Consider the following 24,486-nt stretch of genomic DNA (forward strand, 5'->3'; position numbering starts at 1 on the left):
TTTTACATGCTTGACAAAGAAAAAGGTCATGAGATTTGTAGTTTCAAATCACCATTATTAGCACTCGCGTACACAAAATTAACACAAGCAGAGTCGATTATTATCACAATTTAACTCGTAAGTTCAACTACGTTTGGTTCTTCAGTTATATTAAAAAAAAATAAAAAAAAATAAAAATAAAAAAGAGTAGTTAGTTGCATTAAGCTCCGGCTATACGCGAAGTCCAGGGAAAGATCGGACCACAAGGGTCTATCGTACGCAATATTATCGTGTATTTCGGCCAAATGTTGTTTCCACGGTTCTTAAGTTATATCCCTGTCTCAGATTGATATTTACTCTCTATCATTTCTTCAAGCAGTATCGACCTATATATTTTTACCAGAAATCTATTTATAAGCATATGTTAAAAAAAACAAAAAGGTACCTCCCATAACAACCCGTTCCTTTTCTTGCATAAATTTTAAATTCACATAAAAACAAACTTAAAATTACATTATAGGCAGTTGTATTGTTTTTTCTTTTCAGTTGTAGCAACCAACCTTTTTGTCATAACTACGTGTGATCCTTGATAGATTCCCTCCTTTTTCTCTCAATCTTTACCTTTCTTCCAACTCTTCAACTTGATTATTGATGCCCATGCATCTGTTAATAAAGAATCTCAACTCCATCTTCAAAACCTTGAACTCTCCTTACTGGCCTTTTCTTTTACTTCTTTATTTTGATTTTTTCTGAGTTTCCAAGCTGTGGCCAAAGAACAAGACAATCATTCTTGGCACATTTTTTTGCATATAATATAGTTTTATACCCAAGAATACAGAGCTCTCTGTTTTAAACTTTATTTTTTGGGCATGTGAAATATGGCAAGTTCATCTGGAATGAATATTAAAGAAGGGATAAATTCATGTAGCGGGAATAATTCGATAGGGGGAAGAGATAATTCTTCTTCACCTACAAGTTTTCAACAAAATCAGGTTTCAATGGATTGGACTCCAGAAGAACAAGCTATCTTGGAGGAAGGTTTGGTAAAGTGAGTGAATCTTTTAAAGTCTTGATTTGATGTTTTGAATTGATTACTTTTTGTGGGGTTGGCTATTTTATGGTGGCCTGTAAATTACTTGCTTCTTGTTGTGGTTTAGTTGTCTAAGCTTTGTGATTGGTACAATGATGAATTTTTGCATGTTATATTTGCTAGGTACAAATATACGGTATGTGAGGATTCATTTAGCCGATCCTTACTGGGTTGAATTCATCGAGCGTAGTTGCTGTTGTGCAAATATATGATTTTTTATTTTTCGTTTGATTAAGGTGGTTTGAGGGTCTATCGGAAACAGCTTCTCTACTCCGTCAGGGTAGGAGTAAGGTCTACGTACACACTATCCTCCCCAGACCCCTCACTTGTGGGATTCTACTTGGTTGTTGTTGTTGTTATTGTTATAGTGTTGTAGTTTGATTAAGGTGGTGTAAGCTCTTTCCTTCTTATGGCAAGTATTCCTTTATGATATTGGATATCCTTCCTTTTTCTTTTGTTTCTACTTTATATGCTCCTTATTTTACTTCTTTCAACAGTTAGAATTAGTTAACCATGTGAGAAGATGCTTTAACAGTATATTTAACAAAGTTGTGACATTATTGTCGCTTTTCGTTTGATTGAACTGAGGACTTTAGGCATATATGGTCTAATGACTAGTGTTCTCTGGTTCACTTGGTCTCTCCTGTGATAGTCTCAAAGAAGTACCTGAAAACACCTTAAATTTCTTAGTAGTAACTGAAAGTACTGGTATGAAAACTGTGAAGTACTTTTATACAATCTACTATACTGCCAAACACAAAGGCGGAGCTAGGATTTGAAGTTACTGGGTTTGGGATTCTAGCCTTTCTAGGTCACTAGGTTCTAAAGTAAGAATTTGTACCTATTCAATGGATTTTTTAAGACAAGTATTAGGTTTGCACTAAAGCTACTAAGTTCGGCCGAACCCGTTACCGAAGCTCTAGCTGTGCCCCTGGCCGAACAACCCCTTGTTGAATGTTAGTTAAGTAGCTACTTTGATAATGTTTATTTTAAGGGCCACAGCTTTTTCGATATTAATGTTCAATTGGTATGCAGAAATATGGAAATGCATTTCTGATATTTTTCAGTACTAGCCTTGTCCGAAAACCTCAGACAAAAAGCCAGCTTAAGAGTACCAAGGTTCTGAAAGGAAGACAAGCCTTAAGGCAGCTAAAGCTAGGAACGCGCGCTAAAGTTATCTTACTGAGATAGGAAATGTGAGACATGACATGAGGAACAACATTTGAGAGTGTCACTAAAGATTAAGGACATAAGTTCTCTTACTTACGAAATAGAGGTGTTGAAGTTAGGAAAAGAATTTGAATAGTTCTGTCATCAGCATTTCTAACTATTGCTATTTGGTTTATGATATGATTAGTTTTAGACTCTGCTAATTTCTAGTATTAGAAATGAATTTTTTATTTTATTTTTAAAAAATGGATAACGGATAAATTTTAGGCTGATGTTTCTTTACTTCCTTCGTTTATCTTGTCAAACGTGTTGATTCGTGTAGAGGTTTATCTCTTTAAGCTACTTTTCTCAAGGGTCTATAATTCATTTGTATTTACTGAAGCTCCATATATAGGACAGCTAATGCATCTGGGAAATAACTCCTAAAAATTACCTGCAGATATGCCTCCGAGACAAGCATATCCCGTTATGCAAAAATTGCAATTTCGCTGAAGAACAAGACTGTTCGTGATGTGGCATTACGATGCAAATGGACCACGGTAAGTACTCCTAGCTGCTGCATTTTGTAGCTGAAAACTCTCCCAGGAAAACTCTCCCAGAACTTGATACTTAAACAAAATATAAGTAGAAAAAGTTATAAAAAAAAAAATAAAGCCTGAATTTATTACTTTGAAAACAATATATAGACAAGCATGCATCTACCAATCAAGTACACCTAAGTCCCAGATAAGCCATAGCTAGTACTAATAGAAATTCTTAACCACAACATGGTAACATTCATTGTTTTCTGCATATTAGCAGGCATTAGATCTGTTCCTCAAGTTTTGTTGTTACCATGCATTTGTCTTTGATGTTCATATTGGTTCTGTTTGCTTCTCATACTTATGAATTTCATTTGCTATTCCTTCTTTTCTAAAACTCTTTTTTTGCATCATTTAGAATCCTTATCGTTGTAATTATATGGTTAAGAAGAAATTGAGTTAACATAGTAGCTATCATATTGTATAGGTATAATTTTCAATTTCTTTGGAGCAAGTTTTCCTAATTTTATAGTGTTGTTGTACTGACTGTGTTAGTATCCCTGTAGAAAAAAGAAAACAGCAAGAGAAGGAAAGATGATGCAAATCTATTGAAGAAAAATAAAGATAGAAAGGTAACCACTTCTTTTTATCTCTTGTTTTTTATATTGATTTCCCTTTCTCTTTGAGCTCATCTTTATGTACACAAACAATAATTTAAATCTTTAGTATTAAACAATGAAGTGGTACTGCATTCCCTTCTAAACATCTTGAGTTCATTTCCTTCCAAACTGTCTGTGTAACGCATGGTGGTATGAATTAGATGGAACTTTAAGTCGCTTTTCTATCTTCTGGATCCTGCCTCTGTCCTCCTTTAGGTTGGTCGGCATTCCCCATATCGCTGCAAATAAGTTTGTAAACATGCTCCTAATTTGCAAAGAATTCAACTTCTATATACTGATAGTGTAAAAGGTACAATATAAGGTCACCTAAAAAACAACAACAGATAATTGTCTATAATAAGTGGGATTAGCAACTAGGGAAATAATGTAGGTAACCTGCTACAACAGCGTAACTGTCAGTAAAAGGAGTTTCATTAACAGCTGAATTTGCGAAACTTATGATATTTTTCTTTGATTTTGAGGAGCCCTTTATAGGTAGCCTTAACAAATGATCCGGGTTTCTCACGCTTATAATATCTTCTGAAGGTTGTAATTCCATTCTTTTGAAGTTTCTATTGATTAAGACATGAACACATCACTTTTAAAGGTACAGTGTTCTTCCACATGATTCTCCGAGGCCACTGACCGTATCTTCCCGTTATGACCAGAAAATTATAGCATGATCCAACAAAGAAGCTTTCATTCTTTTCTGCTTTTCAGACTAATCTGGCTTTTGAGATATTTCTGAAGAGCTACTTTATGTATCTCCCAGTCATAGAAGTTACTCCAAGATGTTTATCTCCAGTGATCTGTTGTTTCTCCTAAACTTCCAGTTGTAGCTTCTTGACCTGTTGTAAATCTAACTGGGTGCAACATGTGTTGGACACATTTTCTTGACTGGCAAACATGTCATAACTAGTAAGATTTCTAACATGTAAGCTCTTGGTTTAATGAGAGTCGTCGAGAGAACTCCCCAAGCAATAAAACATAAGTGGTGCAATTATCTTCTTCTCTTTCACCGTCTTCTACATTGTTTCCTTGTTTTTCTAAAACCTGTAATGAAGAATATGTTAGAATGCCGCATGTTGGTTGAGGGAGCAGACTATTGTCTCCTTATATGGTCTTGAATAATCATCACCTCATGAACTCTTTTTGGGTTGAGTTACGCATCATATCAATTTTCTTAACATTGTATTAGAGCCATACCTATCCTTATTCTTTGTTACCCTATGTTGGAGCCCCATATTATATTGTTCGTATTCCAAATGTCCAATCCTGGGCATGCATCTGGAGAGGGGACGGAGGGGTGTTAGAATGTCCCATATTGATTGGGAATGAGGTGTTGTCTCCTTATATGATTTTGGGCAATTCTCACCTCATGATCTTGCTTATGGGATTGAGTTAAGCGCATGGTGCCTTTTCTTAACAGACCAATGTTTGTAAGACTTTCAGCATTAGCTGGTTCTTATGATCCTCTAAAGAATGGTTATTCACAGACCAATCTTGTGTACCTTTGTTAACAATAAAACATCAGATAGTATCTCCTATCAACCTAGCTAATGGTGGCGAAATGATTAAAAAAAACAGTTATCCATCCATATTATCCACTAGAAAACGGGTTGAATAATGAACTTCTTAAAAATGGGTCAAATATGGATAAGAACAATATTATTCACTTAGAAAATGCATAATCAATGGATAAATAATGGGTTTAACTTCGATATTTGTAAAGACTCAAATTGGGGGTTCCTCAGGCTTGGGAGACTCCCGAAAGTAATCATATTCAAAAAGATATGGATAATATGGTTATCCATATTATCCGCTCGTTAACTCATTTTCTACCCGTATTAAATATGGGTTGGGTCGGATAAATTTATCCGTTTTTGCATTATCCGTTTTCGACCCGACCCGCGCGTTTGCCACCCCTAAACCTAGCTAACATCATTAACCTACCCCTGACTTTGTAGTTGGATAATACGAGTGCAATGATTTTGAAGGACTCAGAGCTTCCTGCAAAAGTGAACCTTGCATTGTTTGTAGCTACCTCAAAAATTTTGTCCTCCTTAATGAACTTGCTTTATTCAGATGATGGCATCATATGAACCTAGCATTTTCTCTTCCCCATTGAAGAGGAGGACTATTTATAATGTTAAGTTGCTAAATATATTTCTGTGAATGTGATGTAAGATCCAAGCATAGATCAGACAGAAATGACTAAAAAATTCATCTGCTTATAGAATCTGGAAACCTAAATATTATAGTCAGACATTGCCTAAGGCAAGGAATGGTCATAGATCTCTCAACCTAAAGTAGTTGTTACCTCAGAGCTGCACATTATGCCTTCCTAGTCAGTCTAAATTTGTAGAGTTTGATCCGTGGAAAAGTTCAATAACTTTCTCTGCAATACTAGCACCTCGATTGTCGCTTAACAAAACTTTATAGAATTATGAAGATCATTTTTTATCTTGGAAACTTTCACTCTTGCATGCTTTTAGAAAGTTGTCTGTCTATCGGAATTCATCACTGGTGTTTTAGGTCATTTCTGTTTGGCTTACTTTGATGTATACCTCCAGAGGCTCAAGGAAATGTGTTACATTCTTTTCTCAGGAAAAATTGACTGATCCTACTGCAGCGTCGTCCCCTGTAGTAATCCAGCCTGGTTATGTTCCATATGCTCAAGGAGTGGTTTCAAATAAGAGTGACGGTTTCACCTCGTATCATGGTCAGTTTCACTTCTTCTCAAGAATAGTTAGTAGATTAAAATTGCTCTTTTTCTTTAGCATGAAATTTAGATATCTGAATTATGTTTCGTTGGTGTTCATCATATAAAACACATGAAACTACATTCTTACATTTTAAGTTCTTTGTCAATGTTAACTCAATATTAAAAAATAAATAAATCCCGAGTGTTTTCAAAAGCGAAAAGCGCATAACAGAGAGATGGCCCTTGTGATTTTAAGCGAAATATGAGTAGCAAAGCTCACACAATCTGTTGGAAATGTAAAGAATACCAACTATATCTGAGTTTAGCACTATAATGATCAACTCACGATTAGAATAACTAACTTTCTCGTCCGATATATTATAACGTCGATATTAATTCAACTCCTCAGAGTTGAGATTCAAACAACAGCTTCTCACTGGGATAACATTGCAACTCATTGTTTGAAGCGTGAACTTGGCTGAATCATATAGCATATGTAAGATGTTGAGGTCTACAACTTTTGGGGACAAACACCTGATATCTAAAGTTAAAGCATCTTATGATGTTCTTCTCATCTAATTCCAAGATCTTTTATTCATTGCAGCGACAGTCAGTGTCACCACGCAGCTTATTCATCAGAATGCTCGGATCTTTGAACAGATTTCGACGAATCTTGTAACACATCAAGTAAGCATGCAGCTTATCTGATATAATTTCAACTTTTTTCTTGTAAATGATATCTGATATATTGGGGCCTCTCCCTAATAGGCCTCCTCTGTAAACGACAATAACTCTACACTTATATGCTCCACTTCTTTCGTGCAGATACGCGAGAATGCTCGACTTTTGAGTCAGGCTCGAGATAACATCTTCATGATTTTACAAAAGTACGTCTGAAGTCTCTTGAGTATGCCTGTTCCTTTACATCTTCTATTTTTTTTATCTTCTACAGTATGTAAAGTCCATCCACTAGGTTATTAACTGCTCCCCATTACCCTCATTCTTGTGATCATTTTGATTCTCACAGAATGTGCCTACTGTCCCGTTTATGAGACATTATTTGTTGCCTCTCGCCCCCTAATTTGTTTTCTGTGCCTACTGGAAAATATTAAGGCGAGTTACATACTACAACAGGTTACACTGATAGTGCAAATATTCTTTGCAATACCTCATTTACTTGTGCCTGTTCAATTATATTGCTAACTTGAGTAAGGAAGCAGCCGTTAACCTAAGATGTACCAAATTTGCAGGTTGAATGAGTCGTCATACATACTGAAGCAAATGCCACCACTTCCAGTTAAGTTAGATGAAGAACTTGCCAATTCTATCCTTCCCCCCTCAACTCATGCAATTGGGTGATGATACTCACCATATGATCCGCGGCTATTCATCATAAGATTTTACAGAGGGTAAAAGGTTGTCAATGAAGTGCCTGCTTTTGTCATCTCTACCGCGTAAGGAGAGGGAGAGAGAACGAAGAGATGACTGACTCGAGTACATTTGTTGAGCATACTGTACTTGCTTTGTTGCTACCTTTAGCGGTAGAAATCATAGCTCATGCTCGAAAACATTGTACATTCATAAAATAGAGTTTACATTAGAGTGATTATCAAGTTAAGAGTCTGCCTATTCTCACTCTTTTTCTTGCCCACCTCATCAATTAGATGCTTTGGTAAGTAAATGTCAGCTAAGCGTCTGCCTATTGTCACATTCTCTTGCCTACCTTGTCTATTTGAACAACAATCTGGATTTAACTTAAAAGGTAATTTATAAGGGTACTGATAACACATTACCATTTATTGTAGCTAGGCGGGACAGAAGAAAATTTGGATACTTTTTGTACCTAATCATTTCATCTGGAGTGGAACCAAAGATAATACTTATTTACATAGACTAGAATTACGTGTTATTTGAACGAAGATTAACTGGGGAATGAATATTTCTATGAAAAAACATCTTTTCAGTTTGAACACTGTTTGAAATGGCTTCAGTTCAAGAGTAAAACCAAACAAATATTACGCCTCGCATTCATGGAACTGGTGAAAAAGAATAAGAAGAAAAAAGCACCCATCAGACACCAAAAATACAATCACCTAAACGAATACAAAGATGATCAAAATGAAAAATCCATGGGAACGGGGGATAACAAATACACAGCAGCCCAAGTAGTGATACCATTACGAGATGTTCTTAACTGAAGGAGGCCATGACAATCTCCTGTGTCCCATACCATCACCTTTTGCGATTTCACTACCTTCTTGTGGCTCACTTTCTTGCCTTCTCAGGCTTCCAACGGCTAAATCATCAAAGCTTGACTCCGATCTCCATGGGGGAGGAGTCACACAATCAGTATCTCCAAGTGTTCTTTGTGAAGGCTCGTTGCTTGGTTTTGTAGACAAGGAAGAAGAATGACCAACTCTAAAAGCATGCAGTGTTGCAATTGACTCTCTCATCGCAGACATGGCTTCAAAGAATCGAGTGCTAGAAGCTAAAGCTACAGGAATTGGACGAAGCATTTCCTACATTAATTAAAACATCAAACTTGAGGGTTCACGAAGTTCTCCTGCATGCTTCATGCAACAGATCCAAGCATTCCACAGAATAAAGCTAATTCAGGGTCTCGAAAAGGAATAATTTTGTATCCCGTGTGCACTTTGAGGGTTCAACTCACCAGTCACACAATAAAACAAGAATGCAACACTGCACTACTGATTTCATGGATTGTGGTTAAAACTTCTTGCATCAGTCTTACCTGAGCGCACATACAAACACGTGCTGCTTCTGTACAGATTCAAACGCTGTAACATCTAGTTGCATCATCCCTGTGCATATTTGTCAGTTATAGCACCCTATAACTACACCACACTTCATTTAATTTTTTCCATCTTATTGGGATTCAAAATTTTCTTCCCATCAAATCAAAGAGTATGCAACTACAGTGACAAGCCCATCCACAAAATGAAAAATAACATTTTCTTGCATCAAACAAATAGGAAAAAAAATTGGCCCATCAAGCACCTGACAACTGTCACCAGGAGAGATATATGCTAATGTGATGGTTCCATTTACCCTTACTAATTCAGGAATCCCCACATGCAAAATAAAACAATAACGTCCACACAAAACATATTACTTTAGTACAGCATTATGAATGATGCTTCAACACTCAAAACAATCATAACAAATTAGTTTTATATTTACAACATACGAAGAACGAGTTAATTGGCAGGAGAAAGGAAGAGCATACCCCCCAAACTGTTGGCGGTTCTTTAAAATTCTGACTCCATTGAAAATCTGTTACAGAGGCCGTTAAAGCACCATAATCACTAGCAGCCCTCATCAGCAATTCTGAAAATTGTTTCTGCACAATTCAATAGTTTTAGGCATCTATATCTATTGGCTTGTTAAATGGCTGAATGATTAAATGAACAGTTGAAAAAGATAAAGACTGATATAGAAGCATCTGAGTTCTTGCTCTCAAGGATACTTAGAGACGTGCCTGTCAAAGTGCAACTACTGTGAGTCAGTGTTTCACAAGGTAAATATTGTAAAGTAGGGTGTGTTAAAAGTGAAGTGTTAGTCGCTCATCGACTAAATATAAGATGTAGATTGCATTCTACAACTATAAATGGGTGAGTTTTGTATTCCACTATCCTCATGTTAGCAAAACATCTTTTTTCTTATCTTAGTTTTCACACTGGGTGTTTCAAGTTTCAAAGGGCCACAAGACAAGGACTAAGCAGTAGCTCTTCTGAAGAGCTCCACAGTAGGGCTGGGCATATATCGGGTAAAACCGATAACCCGAACCATTAATTGTTTATTGGGTTATCGGTATCGGGTTATTGGGTTAACGGTTCGATAACGGTTTAGAATTTTTTCACTATTGGGTTATCGGTTCGGGCCTTGGTTTGCCAATTTTATTAATTGGTTAACCGATAACCTAATAAGAACTAATAAAACTACGACTTTAGCCTTAAGTATATACATATGCTAGGGCTTCAGTTCATTCTCTCCTATTCTTTCTCAGCCGAACTCTTCAGTTGCTTCATCTTCATTCTTCATAGACCTTACTAGTTACTCCTAGCATAAGTCTTTAGTCTTATACATTAGGCTTTTAATTTCTATAACAAAATACATCTTCATATTAGTATTTTTGACCGTTAATGATTCTTTATTTTTTTATTTTTGTTTCTTAATTTTGTGAGCTCACGTTGTGCAGCCTATACCTACTACCAGTTTCTCTTCACACTTATCAATTCTCAATCGACAATCTTTGTCCGTTTCGGGTATATTTTTGAACACTATTCTTCTGTATAGTACACTGAGCTTTGACAACAGGACAACATTTTCTTGCCTTCTAGGTGTTTTTTATTTCTGTGTTAGTATTGCCCATGCACAGATCAAGGTTTTGCTCTATAGTTTCTTTTTTTCAGGTTAGGCATTTGACAAACAACATCAAGTTTATTTGGTGAAGCCTATAAGGATTAAGTAGTTGCTGTTTTGTTAACTTGAATTTGAATTGTTAGTACTATATGTTTGGACTTTTAAGGTGAAATTGCTACTACTTTGTATTACTATTAATGTATTTGGACAAGTGTTGTTGAAGAATTAGTACTATTTCAATTGCGGCCACTCGACAGAACGCAGAAATGGGTAGTATACTATATGTGAATTCTTCTTTTTGCTTGACTTTAGTGAATTGTCTTCTCTTTTTTGCTTAACTCTAGATTGAGTTATCTTATCGGGTAAACCGATAACCGAACCGATAATGATCGATAACCGATAACCGATATCTTATCGGTTCGGTTATCGGTTTATCAAATTTGTAAACCGATAACCGATATGTTAAACCGATATATTCATAACCGAACCGACCGATGCCCACCCCTACTCCACAGATATGCATGTGTATGTGTGTCATCAGTTATTGTTGTTGTTCTACTTTTTTTTAGTGCGCCAGAGGCACGGTAAGGGGGAACAGACACCAGGGACATGCATGGTCAGATGGAACGGCCATCAGAACTAAGAGCAATGCCACTAGAATGCGCACCACAAAGGGATAAGAATAATGCACTTATGAAAAAAAAAGGAAGTGCTTTGATTGGGCAATTGGCTTAAGTGGTCACTCTGTGACCAATTGCCCATAGCCACACCCTCACGACCATTCACTCATAGCCAAGCTACGGAGCTACAAGCGTTTGGAATGATGACCTTGAAGATGGAAGCTTCAACAAACCCTTTGGAAAAGAGGTCCACAACATGTTACACATAGCAACAATGGAAGAAAGGACCTAACTTGGTGCTTGGAGTTGAAGAAGAAGAAGAAGCCCTTGGACAGCACTTGAAGGTTGCAGGAACTGTAGCTGAGGCATTACGCAATCACGGAGGAGAGCTGGGAGGCTGATATTGCTGTCGCGGAGCTCGTGGAGCAATAAGGAAGAAGGATTGGGACTGCTAGTGATCGTAGAAGAGCCTGAGTCGACTGAATATCACGATCGAGGACCTTGAAGGGCAATCGCGATGCCACCAGGAGGCTCATTTTCAGCATTTAGCTAATGACGTTTTAAACCTTTTGAAGGGTTATTTTGGGCAAGCTATGTAATAAATAAGCTTGGTATAATTAGCCCAATACCTAGTTTCATTCTTTAGCTTTTGATGAACATAATAATGGGTATTCTGGCTTCTCTGGTGAATATGTAGTGAGTAATTAGTGGTTACTTTAGTGAGTACTTTGTTAGTGAATCTCTTAATTGCTTTGAGACTTTGCTCTCGGATTAAAAAGAGCTCCAATCTATTGAGTTTCCTAATAGTTTAGGTGCTAATAGATTGTATCTTGGGGTGATTACGTGTTGATTAATCTAATTATTACTAGTTCCCTTTCAATTTTGTATATAACTTCTATCATTTTAATTCCTTGTTATTTTCAATTCCTTTTTCTTGTTTGTGATTGTGATAATCTTGGTATCAGAGATAGGTTTAGAAATTTCTTGTTGATTGTTTTTGATTATCAAATCAGAGAAAAAAAATCCAAAAATGACCCCAAATAGAAAGTTCTTGAGCTTGGTTGAGTTCGAATTTCTGTGGATGAATTCGAGTTTTGGTTGTTAATTACTGTTGAGATTTTTTTTGAAGAAAATATGTGAATTAATTGTTGTTGCAAATCAATCAAATGAGATCCAAGAATTGGGAATTCAATTGAAGAACATTGTTGAACTTTGAGCTTGAATTTGAAAATCAAAATCTGAAAAATAGTGTTTGAAAACGATTGGGTGTGATTGAAAGTTGTTCTATATACTTGTTAGAATTGTATCTGAAGTGGAGAGTGTTTGGATTCGATTTGGTTGAGATTTGAATCAAATTTTGGGAGAAAGCTGAAGCTAGTTTGTTAAGGCTTGAAGAGCACCTGAACCCAGTTGAAGGTCCGCGATCACCAGCTTCAAGCTGCTTCCGCGGAATGTAAAAATCCACTTGTGCATCGCGATCGCGAACGTTTTTCAGCGCGCAAGGTCCGCGATTGAGACTCCATGACCGTGATAGCGGTTGCACCATCAGTTTTCTTGCACCAGAAACCACATGTTTTGACAGTGTTCTTGGGTTCAAATTTGCAAAGTTTTTTCAGGCTGCAAGGGCCGCGATTGCGACTCCAGGACCGCGATAGCGATCGCACCATCAGTTTTCTTGCACCAGAAACTACAGGTTTTGACAGTGTTTTTGGGTTCGAATCTGGGATTTTCTACTCCGTTTCAATTTTTTTTAATTTTCCTACCTAATTAACACCAAGTAAATTGTCCCTACTTGTGTTTAGGTAATTTTTGAGCTTTGCGTCATTATTTCCGCGCTAATCGCCTTAAAGCTTTGTTTCTTTGTTTACGTTGTGACTTTTGTTGGTTCAAGTCCGTATTTGCTTGTCTGTCCTTGAGAGAACACAACTTCCACTCCATCCCGAAGACGATTGGAGCTTGTTTTGAAGCCTTGGGACATAGTTTAAACGTTGAATTCTATTCAACAATATTATGCTATTCAAATACAATGAATCTAATAAAATTGTAATCTATAAAAGTTCTTCCACAAAACAATGTTGATTTTTCCCAATCTTCAACAAAAAAGTTATTTGCGATAATGATAAGCTCTTCAGTAATCATTATATATTCGGTCAAGCATCTATCTCTAGAGGTCTAGGGGTATTCCAGGAAGAAAAGCTGATTACAGTTGGCAAGTAACAAACCTGATATTCAGCTTCAACAGGAATGCAATCCAACGAATATGGTTGTTGAAGGCGAGCTATTATGCGGTCCTACAAAACCCACAGAAGATTTTAATGAAAACACAACAGCAAAATGAAACAAATAAGGAAAGAAATCACAATGACAAAATAATTAAATTATGTAATTCTGCTATGGATGATATTTGCTTCACTAAGACCAAATTTTTTTTTTTGATAAGGTAAATTGTATTAATCAAAAGGGAGAAAACTCCCATATATAGGAAGTATACTAAAAAGTAGAGAATTTACATCAGAACATGATTCTCTACAAAAGACGCCCAATCTTCTATACAAGTAGGGGCTATATGAGTGCACCAAAAAGCGATCAAAGATAAAAGACTATTCTTAACTATCCACATCCCCTCAAAAGTTGTCAATGCTCTTTGCTAGAACAACTGCAAGCTAATGCAAGAATTCTTGATAAAACTTTCTGGTCTCATCTCAGGACAGGCCTTACTTTATTCCACTGCATTTCAATAAAATGTTCCTCTTTTATTTTTGATAAGTAACGTTTCAATAAAATGTTCGCCATATTAAATATTGAAGGTTTTCACATTACAAGCAGCATTCAGCTATAACTCCTACACATTGCACGACTCCGCTCCCTCTTTCTTTTCCTCTCACTGCCACTGACTCCTGCATGCAAGAATACAAGAGTGCACAAAGAAGCACATCCACAATACTTTCATGAATACAGCTGTCCACAAACAAAAAGACCATGCAGCTGTACTCGAAGAAAACAGCAAATGCATCACACACGCATATAGAGACCAACATCATTCTTCCTTTTCACCGTCTGTACTAGATACTGCAGAAACAAAGTTCTTTATTCCATATTATCCTTGCATGAATACATCTTTAATCATTCAGTGAACAAAACCTACACAAATCAGCAACCACTTGAATAATCATATACAACAACAACCCAGTAAAATCTCACAAGTGGGGTCTGGGGAGGGTAGAGTGTACGCAAACCTTACACCCCAAGGGGTAGAGAGGCTGTTTCCGATAGACCCTCGGCTCAAGCAGACGAAAAAGACAATATATCAGTACCAACAGCAGAAAGCATAAAAATAATAACAGAATCAAAAGTACCAGAAAATAGATGAAAAACAATAACAGTAGCACGTAAGAAAGGCTCGGTACTATGAAAAGTGAAAGAGAAGTGTGGACACAACAATAACCACTAGCACTCTAGGACACAACCCTGTCTGACTAGCCTCTTACCCGGTGCGGAGTAGCAAAGAGCTCTGCTACCTCCTATCCTACAACCCCAATGCTAGACCTCCACACTTTCCTATCAAGGGCCATGTCCTCAAAAATTTGAAGCCTCGCCATGTCCTGTCTGATCACCTCTCCCAATACTTCTTGGGCCGCTCTCTACCTCTTCTTATACTTGTCAAAGCCAACCGCTCACATCTCCTTACAGGGCTGTTTGGATTTCTCCTCCGCACGTGCCCGAACCATCTGAGCCTAACTTCCCGCATCTTGTCATCCATCGGGGCCACGTCCACCTTCTATCGAATATCTTTATTCCTAATCTTATCCATCCTAGTGTGCCCGCACATCCACCTCAACATCCTCATTTCTGCTACTTTCATCCTCTGGATATGCGAGTTCTTAACCGGCCAACACTCTATCCCATACAACATGGCTGGTCTAAACACCGCTCTATAGAACTTACCTTTGAGCCTCACTGATACCTTCTTGTCACATAGGACTCCAGATGCTAACCTCCACTTCATCCACCCCACCCCTATACGGTGTGCAACATCTTCGTCGATCTCCCCATCTCCCTGTATAACCGACCCAAGGTACTTGAAACTACTTCTCTTGGGGATGACCTATGATTCAAGCATCACGTCCACGCCTACTTCCCTCGACCCGGCGCTGAACTTGCACTCTAGGTATTCTGTCTTAATTCTGCTAAACTTGAAACCCTTCGACTCAAGGGCATGTCTCCAAACCTCCATCCTCTCATTTACGCCGCCTCGCGTCTCATCAATCAGAACTATGTCGTCAACGAATAACATATGCCAGGGCACCTCCCCTTGAATATGGTGCGTTAGTGCGCCCATCACCAGGGCAAATAAAAACTGGCTAAGTGCAGATCCTTGGTGCAGCCCCATAACAACCGGAAAATGCTCCGAGTCGCCTCCCACCGTCCTAACCCCGATCTTAGCTCCCCCATACATGTCTTTAATCGCCCTAATGTAAGCAACCGGCACGCCTTTCGCCTCTAGGCATCTCCAAAGAACCTCCCTAGGTACCTTGTCATACGCTTTCTCCAGGTCAATAAACACCATGTGCAAATCCTCCTTCCTATCCCTGTAATGTTCCACCAACCTCCTAATAAGGTGGATAGACTCCGTAGTTGAACGATCCGGCATGAACCCGAACTGGTTATCAGATACAGACACAGTTCTCCTCACCCTCTTTTCCACCACCCTCTCTCAAACTTTCATGGTATGACTTAGTAACTTGATACCCCTATAGTTGTTACAATTCTATCGCCTTTGTTCTTGTACAACGGTACCATCGTTCTCCACCTCCACTCATCTGGCATCCTCTTCGTCTTTAAAATAATACTGAACATCCTAATCAGCCACTCCAAACCTGCTCTACCCACACTCCTCCAAAATTCAACCGGAATTTCGTCTGGTCCGGTCGCTCTACCCCTACTCATCATACGCATAGCCCCCACGACCTCCTCAACCCTAATGCGTCTACAGTACCCAAAGTCTCGATGAATCTCGGAATGCCCCAAAACACCTAGCACTATATCCCTGTCTCCATCTTCATTCATAAGTCTAAGAAAGAAAGTCTATCATCTCCTCTTAATTTGTGCCTCTCCCATCAATACTCTGCCGTCCTCATCTCTGATGCACCTCACTTGGTCCAGATCCCGAGCCTTCCTCTCTCTTGCCTTGGCCAATCGGAAGAGCTTTTTATCCCCGCCTTTGTCCCCCAGTTCCTCGAAATTCATATCCATATCTCGAATTCATTTAGTTTTTTTTTCTATGTGTCTTAATGTGTTTATTCTGGTGGTCCTAAATAATTATGTCCAGAAAGTGCACATGCTGCATGTGATGCTCCCTCCTCTGGAAAACACAAAAGCATTGACGAATGGAAGAACATCAATCATTTGACACAAATAGGATTGATGCCTCCCCATGACAAGAGGGAATTTTGTTTAGTTTCAAAAGGTGGACAGAGAAGATCACGAAGAAATATTTGAATATCACCAAATGTAACTATGCCGAAAATATAAGTTAAAACTCAGATTAAGTCAATTACCTTATTCTGAATAACGTCCTTCAAAATAGTAGTAATCCTTTGCAATGTTTCAATCTTCTTTTCCATTTCACTGACATGTGTCAGATGAGCAACATTTTTGTCCTCCTAAAGTTGTAGCCCATTACTATGTTAGTTCATGAAATCGTCTAAAAGAGTAAATTTTTCAAAAGCTAAACAGAGAACAGTATCGAATAGTTTAGGTGTGTAAGTTTGAAAATTTTCAAATTATTGTGTACTATTAAGTAACCATGCCCAGCTGAAATGGATAGGACATATGCATATTAGGGTCAAGTGAAAAGTCGAAGTGATATAAATTCACACCACATTCACTAGCAGAACATCGTGTTGGATAATTTAAAAAGGATGAAATTCTTAAGAATCTGAACAATGTCACCTTTCGACCTTGAAGTTCGACTTGTAAATCAGCAATTTTCCTTTGAACAGCAGTGAGTTCCTTCAAGACCCTTATCAAATCATCACCATTTTCACCAGTGGTGGTGGATAAGTTTTGGATCTCCTCCTAAAACAACGGGAATATTGTTGAATTTCAATCAATAAATCTCAAATATGAATATTGCTACAAAATCAGCAGTACAAGACTCAATTAAAAAGAAAAAAGTGTGGACCTGGGAATTGGGAGGAGTCGGAAGAGAGAAACCGAGTTCAGAAGCAATAGAAAGAGCATCAGACATTCCACCAAGTCTTCTCATTGGTTTCCTTCCAACCCATGTAGGATTTGACTCGCTTCCCATCATCGCATTGGATTTGGATTTTCCTCTCTCTCTCTCTCTACACAACGTCTACTATATATGTACCAACTTCAAATTTTTTAAACTTCCAAGTTCCGGTCGGCCAGATCGTTTCCGCAATAAAGTTCCTTCGTTGTTAGTATTACTTAGATCCCACTACGTTTGGAAAACAGCACTTCCGCCCCCTTGTGTTTGGAATTTATGGTAGATACATCCCTTTTGCCAATAATCTAAGTTCTAAGGTATTGAGTCACCAATGCCTATAGGAATTAATTAAAGGGGAAAATTAACTATTTCCCGTTACTCAACAATTGTTAGTAGTTGAGCTTTTAAATGTATCATGCCTTCTAATATATAATGTTTAGGGATCGTTTGTTATCGAAATTAGGATTATAATCTCGAGATAGAATTCGAAATATTATTTATTTCATATTTGGTTATAAACATTTATTAATATCGGTACAAATTTTTACAATCATCTAGAGCCTGTTATTTTTGGGTTTGTCTCAGTCCTAATCCATAATACTAGAACCTTTGAAAAGTTTGGACCTATTTGGTCCTAAATAAGTGAGAGTGTCCCTTCTAAAAGTCTTCTGAGCTTCAGCATACTTGATCTAAAATCTGGTAGAAATGTCACTCGGTAGCTACTTTTTGGATTGTTGCTTAAGTCTTATCCTGTATTTACAAATTATTTAGTATTTAATCAAAAGCTTTAAAAAATAGGCGTATGTTGTTTCTTCTTTGAGTGCTGAAATTTAATTTTCTGTTCAAAATTTAGGACACAATGTCCTGAATTTTAGTTTTTTGGTTCAAAACTTCAGGACATTATGAGTAACTTGAAGTTTAGTCTTTTAGTTCAAAATTTTAAGATATTATGTCATGAAGTCCATCATTCCAGTTCAAAAAACTTCAAAAAGGTTTATGTGTTGTGAAAAAAATTGAGGAATGTTGAAGAAGACATAAAAAAAACAAGAAAGAGAAGAAGAGGAGCGAGCTGACTTTTTTGTATGATTAATTTAGCGCTAAATAATTTATAAACCCCGGTAGAAACTTAAATAGCATCTCAAATAATGGTTATTCGTGACCTTCCCCCCAAAATCTGTTTGTTATTCTACTTGGATTTCTCGCCTCTTCGAACTTGTCTAAAGCCCAATAGAATTTCAAATTGGTTCGCTTTATTCTTGGAAAAATCATGAATAGTTATATTTAATTTAGACATCCAGAGATTGAAAACTTACTGAGAAATAGCAAATTTTTAATGCAAAGATAAATTTTAACACAGATATCCCCAACTTTAAAAAGAAAAAATACCAACTTTTTGATCTTTTCTGCTTTTACAAAACTCCAAAATAGTATCCTCGGCCCTAAATTTTACAACTTAAAACTCCTGGATAATATCCTAGACTGGAGCATTGATCCACCATCTCCTGGAAGGGGCAATGCTGGTGAGGAGGTTGATGGACCATTGGCTATTGAGGGTGTTGTGGAGGACGTCGCTACAGATGGATCTAGGTCTCATGGATCGGGGCAGATTCGGAGACTGGTTGATGAGGAGTCCAATGAAGAGAGCTCATAGTACAACCTGAATGGGTCAGATTAGCTAGTGAGTTCTTTCTTTTCACCCTCTTGTTTGTTTTTTATATATGAATTGGGGACAGTGTACCTTTTAAGTGTGAGGTGGGAGATTCTCGTTGGATTTTAGCATTATATTAGTATTAATAGCAGCCTCATATTTTTGTTTTGTAGCTAGTTTTCAATGTTAGCTTGTTTTGATAATTAGTAGTATATTAGTATAGACTTGTAGTAGAGTTGTAGTAGTTTAATTTAGAATAAAGTAAAAAAATAATGATAAATTCAAAAAAGTTCAAAAACATCAAAAAAAATTGAAATTTTGCTATCGATTTTTTTCCATGGGATATAATGTAATGACCAACAGGTTATTTTACTTTCTAAATTCCTGTTACCCTATTTAAGACATCCTATGTGTGCTTTCCCTATTTTATGACCTGCGGGGATGATTGGTTTGGTTTTGAAAGAGTTTGAGTTGAATTCAAAACACTTAGTTCCATATTAGTGGCCTAAGATGGCCAAGATTGACTTGAGTCAACACTTTGAGTAAACTACTTCGGAATCGGAATTTGAAGGTTCCAATAGGTTCTTATGATAATTTTGGATTTGGGCGTATGTTCGGATCGAGTTTCGGATAGACCAACAATGTTTCGGCGCTTATTGTTGGAAGTTGGCATCTTGAAGATTTTAGAGTTTTCTAAGTTTGATTTGAAGTAGAATTTGGTGTTATCGATATCCATTTGGGATTTGAGCCTTGGAATAAGTGCGTATGGTAATTTCTGACTTGTGCATAAAATCTTGCGTCATTCCGAGTTGTCTAAGTATGATTCGTCGCGTACGGAGTTAATTGGAAGGAGTTTAAAGTTTAGAAGTTCATAATATGATTTTAGGGCATGATTCTTGGTTTCAATATTATTTTATATGTTCCAGGATGTTGAGTAGGTCCGTATTATATCTATGGACTTGTTGGTATAATTGGACGGGGTCCTGGGGGATTCGGATGAGTTTCGGATCACCCGGAGCATTTTTGAAGTTGGCAGATTTGTTGTTGCTGGTGTGCTTCACGATCGTGAAGGATGTCCCGTGATCATGAAAAATGATTTTGAAGGAAGAAAAAAAAAGGCTCCGCGAATGCGAGGGAGGACCTGGCTCTCCTACGTGAACGCGAAGGTTCAAGCGCTAACGTGAAGAAGGAAGAGGGAAGATGGGCTAATAGGCGTTAAGCATTCGCGAACGCGGTTTGGGAACGCAAACGTGGAGGGCAGGGGTCAAGAGGCATCACGAATGTGACCTGGGTGTCGCGAATGCGAAGAGGATTATTGGACCGCTGCAGTTTTGGCCTTTGCGATCGCGAAGAGGGAGGGCCTAGGCTAATTGCATTTTTAATATGGGACTTGGGCTCATTTCCCCATTTTTCATTTAGCTTGGGAGATTTTGGAGCTCTTTGGAGGGGGATTTTTATCTAGCATCATAAGGTAAGTGATTTCTATCAGTTATGAGTTAAATATAAGGATTTTTGTAGATTTTAACATAGAAATTTGTGGAACATTAAGACTTTATTGAAGAACCTGAAGTTTAGTAAAAATGGGATTAGACCACGAAATTGTTATGGAATTGAGCACAAGTTATATATTTGAGTTTGTAATGCCATGGGGTAAGTTACAGGTTGCTCGGCATTGATTTGAGGTGACTGTGAGGTTTGAGAGTCGAGTAGAGGGCTTGAAAACGAGGTCAGTCTCTTACCTAATCTTGTAAGAGGGAATTATCCCCTTAGGTATTTTAATTACTTTGTGCTACTTATTTTGGGTGCTACGTACGGACGAGGTGACGAGAGTCCATGCATAGCTAGATTCATGTTTATGTTAGGATAGATCTAGATTCACACCACGCCTTAAACGTACTATTTGAATTAAACTTTTTTGTTTGATTATTTGAATTTTATGACCGAGATTGAGACTAGAATTAATATATGGACTGAGTCTCCAATTTTGGATTTTTGTAGAATATTTGATGAATGGTAATTTCGTGTCTTATCGAATCGCATGTATCTTCGCGAGTGAGAGAGTTTCTCCACTCTTATGGGTTAGGGTCATTCGTCTCGCCAGGATTGTAAATAACTCGTATGGGATCGGGCCGTTCGCCTCGGCTGGATTGTAAATTACTCTTAAGGTATCGGGTCGTTTGCCTCGGCAGTATTGTGAATTACTCTTATGGGATTGGGTCATTCGCCTCGGCAGTATTGTGATTTTTTCTTATGGGGTCGGACCATTCACCTCGACGATGTTGTATAACACTATTCTTATGGGATCGGGTCATTCGCCTTGACAGGCTCGTGCCATTGAGTTGGTATTTGTATCAATTAATTTTGTGCCCTCGAGATAGGTTATGGTATTTAGTGACTTCTTAATAACCTTTAGGAATTTGTATTATTGATATTTATTTGTCTCATTGCTACTGTTGTATTTCATACCTGTCTACTTTATGTGCCTTATTATTTGACCACTTGTAAGTGTCAAAGTCGACCCCTCGTTACTACTTTTTTGAGGTTAGACTAGATACTTACTGGGTACATGTTGGTTATGCATACTCATACTACACTTCAATACTAATTGTGCAGGTACTAAGACAGGTACTTAAGGTGGTCATTCGAGCACGTAGACGCACTACCCGGAGACTTAGTGGTGAGCTGTTCTCCATGCTTCGATTTGTAGCATCCGGAGTCTCCTTCTTGTCATGTTTATTATTTCTTTCTATTTTATTTCAGACAGTAGCTATAGCGATCTTGTATATTCTATTAAATTGCTCATGCACTTATGAAATCGATTTTTGAGGGTTCTACTAGATGTTCACGGTTGTACCTAATGATATTATTATTACTTCTCTTGTGTCTTATTCATACTTTGTGCATTGGTTAGGAGGAATGTATGTTTCCATGTGTGATGACCCAAAATGTCATCACTTGTGTTACAAGTAAATTCTGTGTTCCGAGACCTTACAAACTTCTCTTTGTCTCACCTCAATTTGCGTGTGCAGTCCGGACGCGTTTCCGGAAAGCTTTTATGTGAAAACTAAGTAAAATAAGGAAATTGGCTTTTAAAATTGAATAAAGTTGACTTTGGTCAATATTCTTGGTAAACGGACCCGGACCCGTGATTCGACAGTCTCGTAGAGTCCTTAGTAAAATTGGGGACTTGAGCATATGCCCGGAATCGAATTTCGAGGTCCCAAACCCGAGAAATAAATTTTTGAAAGAAATTGTTTAACTGAAATTATAAGAGTTTTTGAAAATGAAAAAAGGTAATTGATGGTATCGGGCCCGTATTTTAGTTGAGGAGCCCGGTACAGGTCTTATATAATAATTAAATTGAATCTGTGAAGTTTGGTAAGAATTGGAGTTCGTTTAGTATAAATAAGATCTTTATTTGAAATATTGGAAAATTTGATGTTCTTGAGTGATTTCATGAATTTGAGGTTTAATTCATAGTTATTGATATTATTTTGATGATTTGATCGCACGAGCAAGTCCGTATGATATTTTTAGACTTGTGTGCATGTTTGGTTTGGAGCCTCGAGGGAGTTTTGGATCGGCCACAAAGTGAAATTAGACTTAGAAAAACTGCTGTTGTGTTGCAGGTCTGCAGGCTTCGCAATTGAGAAGCCTGGCTTACAAATGTGAGCTCGCATTTGCGAAGAAATATCGCAATTGAGATGATGGTCTAGGACAAGGAGACCTTCGCATTTGTGAGGCTCATGTCGCAAATGCGACCTTAGCAGGCACCGCAATTGCGAACAGTTGTTCGCATTTGCGAAGAAAGCAGAGGCAGGCCTTCCTTCGCAATTGTGAAGCTTTGGCCGTAATTGCGAGTTCGCATTTGCGAACATGACATCGCAAATGCGATATCTGCGCCTGTGCAAAAATCAAACTTAGACGAAAAATTCTTCATTTTTCAAACTCCCTCAAACACTAAGCTCTCTTGGGCGATTTTCCAAACTTCTCTGAATCGATTGTAAGTCATTTCTAACTCAGTTTATTCAATCTATAACATTTTTTACATGATTTCAATTCAAAATCAAGGGTTTTCATGGGGGAAATTGGGTGTTTTGGGTAGAACTTAGGATTTTTCGAATTTTGGAAATTTGGACCTTGATTTGAGATGCGATTTCAAAACAAATTATATATTTGAGTTTGTGGTAAATGGGTAATTAGGTTTTGGTTCGAACCTTGGGTTTTGACCATGTGGGCCCGGGGTCAATTTTTGACTTTTTGGGGAAATCTTTAGAAAACTTATTTTCATGCATTAGAATTGATTTATTTAGCATTTATTGATAACGTTAAGTAAATTGTGGCTATATACAAGAGAATTGGTGGTGGAAACGAGAGGTAAAGCGGTAGTTGAGGCTTGAATTGTAGTCCATCAGGCGACCCGAGGTAGTCCTGCAGGCGTCCGCAGGCCTTGGCGTCCCCTTCCTATCTAGTTTTTCTTCTGTTCTTTACTATTTCAGAGACAAACATGTATCTATTTTATTCGGAACCTATTTGTAGTATTCTTAGATAGTCAGTGAGATTGTGACACCAGTTCTGGGTAGTTTATGTTTATGGATTTGTGTCGGTATTAATTTAAATTGTGACATTTCATTCTTCCGCTTTATTATTTCTGTTGTTTATAAGATGTTAACTCACAATTATTGAGGGATTAAAAATGAAAATGGTTAAATAATTGGAATAATTGGCTTTCCCAGCTTCCACTAGTAGGCGCCATCACGACTCCCGAGGGTGGGAAATCCGGGTCATGACACCATGAGTTTTCTAAATTAAATTCTATTTACTTAATGAAATTCCTAATTTTAAAAGTTAAAAATGGATAATTAAGTTGGAGGTTTACCATTGGCTTGACTATGGTGGGAATTGGGTCGTGACATATAACTTGAATCGGGTACTTTTATTTTTTAAAATAGAATTGAAGGAAGAAGACTTAAGTGCCCCTTTTGTGCCTTTTTGACTTGTTTGATGCTAGCATTGTTAGGCCTTACATAAAAATTACCTTTCTAATATGTTTTGATAAAAAATGATATCGTACATGTATGTCTTGACTTTGTGATTACACGCTTCAACTTGAGAGTTGAAATAGAACCTTCCCGAATGAGTTATGTGAATTATGTGATGTGAGGTCTATATTTGGTTCTATGTTATTTTGTTTTAGTCTAGAACTTTCCCCATGTATAGTCGAAGCGAAATAAGTAAGATTTATAAGTTTGGAAGATGACATAGGCATTCTTTTGATTGTTCATTGAGCTATTATGCCACCATAAATAAAATTAACCGTAGCTATCCCGTTTGAGCATATTAACCTTTTTCTTTAACACCCACATTACAATCCATTTTGTTCTTAACTAGATTTTTTTGAACTTTTATCTTTGAAAGCACTTAAGTCGCTATAAGAGTTATTTGAGAGTTGGGGTATGATGACCCAAAGGGTCATCACT

The 24,486-nt window shown here is 37.5% G+C and overlaps 2 protein-coding genes across 4 annotated transcripts; one reads left to right on the forward strand and one right to left on the reverse strand.

Annotated features, from left to right (window-relative positions):
* Positions 1–410: 410 nt before the first annotated feature.
* Positions 411–7,744, forward strand: LOC107823853 (uncharacterized). Of its 2 annotated transcripts, none has more exons than XM_016650556.2 (7): positions 411–1,027; positions 2,679–2,778; positions 3,327–3,392; positions 6,027–6,141; positions 6,728–6,810; positions 6,949–7,030; positions 7,374–7,744. In XM_016650556.2, the coding sequence occupies exons 1-6, from the start codon at positions 858–860 to the stop codon at positions 7,018–7,020; spliced, it is 606 nt and encodes a 201-aa protein (XP_016506042.1). In that variant the 5' UTR covers positions 411–857; the 3' UTR covers positions 7,021–7,030; positions 7,374–7,744. The 2 variants fall into 2 exon arrangements, with proteins under 2 accessions (XP_016506042.1, XP_016506041.1); XM_016650555.2 differs by having other exon boundaries at positions 418–1,027; positions 6,949–7,010.
* A 318-nt stretch (positions 7,745–8,062) lies between these two features.
* Positions 8,063–17,587, reverse strand: LOC107823852 (AUGMIN subunit 2-like). Of its 2 annotated transcripts, XM_075253521.1 has the most exons (7): positions 17,311–17,587; positions 17,079–17,204; positions 16,685–16,789; positions 14,363–14,407; positions 13,349–13,417; positions 9,371–9,484; positions 8,063–8,642 (listed from the first exon to the last, which is right to left on the reverse strand). In XM_075253521.1, the coding sequence occupies exons 1-7, from the start codon at positions 17,437–17,439 to the stop codon at positions 8,301–8,303; spliced, it is 930 nt and encodes a 309-aa protein (XP_075109622.1). In that variant the 5' UTR covers positions 17,440–17,587; the 3' UTR covers positions 8,063–8,300. The 2 variants fall into 2 exon arrangements, with proteins under 2 accessions (XP_075109622.1, XP_016506040.1); XM_016650554.2 differs by lacking the exon at positions 14,363–14,407 and having other exon boundaries at positions 17,311–17,511.
* Between the last annotated feature and the right edge of the window lie 6,899 nt (positions 17,588–24,486).

This window comes from Nicotiana tabacum, chromosome 5 (assembly GCF_000715075.1).
Source record: "Nicotiana tabacum cultivar K326 chromosome 5, ASM71507v2, whole genome shotgun sequence".
NCBI lineage: Eukaryota > Viridiplantae > Streptophyta > Magnoliopsida > Solanales > Solanaceae > Nicotiana > Nicotiana tabacum.

Bases quoted from the DNA above. Each gene is read 5' to 3' on its own strand.
- LOC107823853 (XM_016650555.2), top strand. From the start codon at position 858: ATGGCAAGTTCATCTGGAATGAATATTAAAGAAGGGATAAATTCATGT. The intron at 2,779-3,326 runs GTAAGTACTCCT...GTATCCCTGTAG, and splicing joins TACGATGCAAATGGACCACG to AAAAAAGAAAACAGCAAGAG. The intron at 3,393-6,026 runs GTAACCACTTCT...TTCTTTTCTCAG, and splicing joins AGAAAAATAAAGATAGAAAG to GAAAAATTGACTGATCCTAC.
- LOC107823852 (XM_075253521.1), bottom strand. From the start codon at position 17,439: ATGATGGGAAGCGAGTCAAATCCTACATGGGTTGGAAGGAAACCAATG. The intron at 13,418-14,362 runs GTTTGCGTACAC...TGGGTTTTGTAG, and splicing joins TCTACCCCTTGGGGTGTAAG to GACCGCATAATAGCTCGCCT. The intron at 9,485-13,348 runs GTTTGTTACTTG...TGAATTGTGCAG, and splicing joins CTGTTGAAGCTGAATATCAG to AAACAATTTTCAGAATTGCT.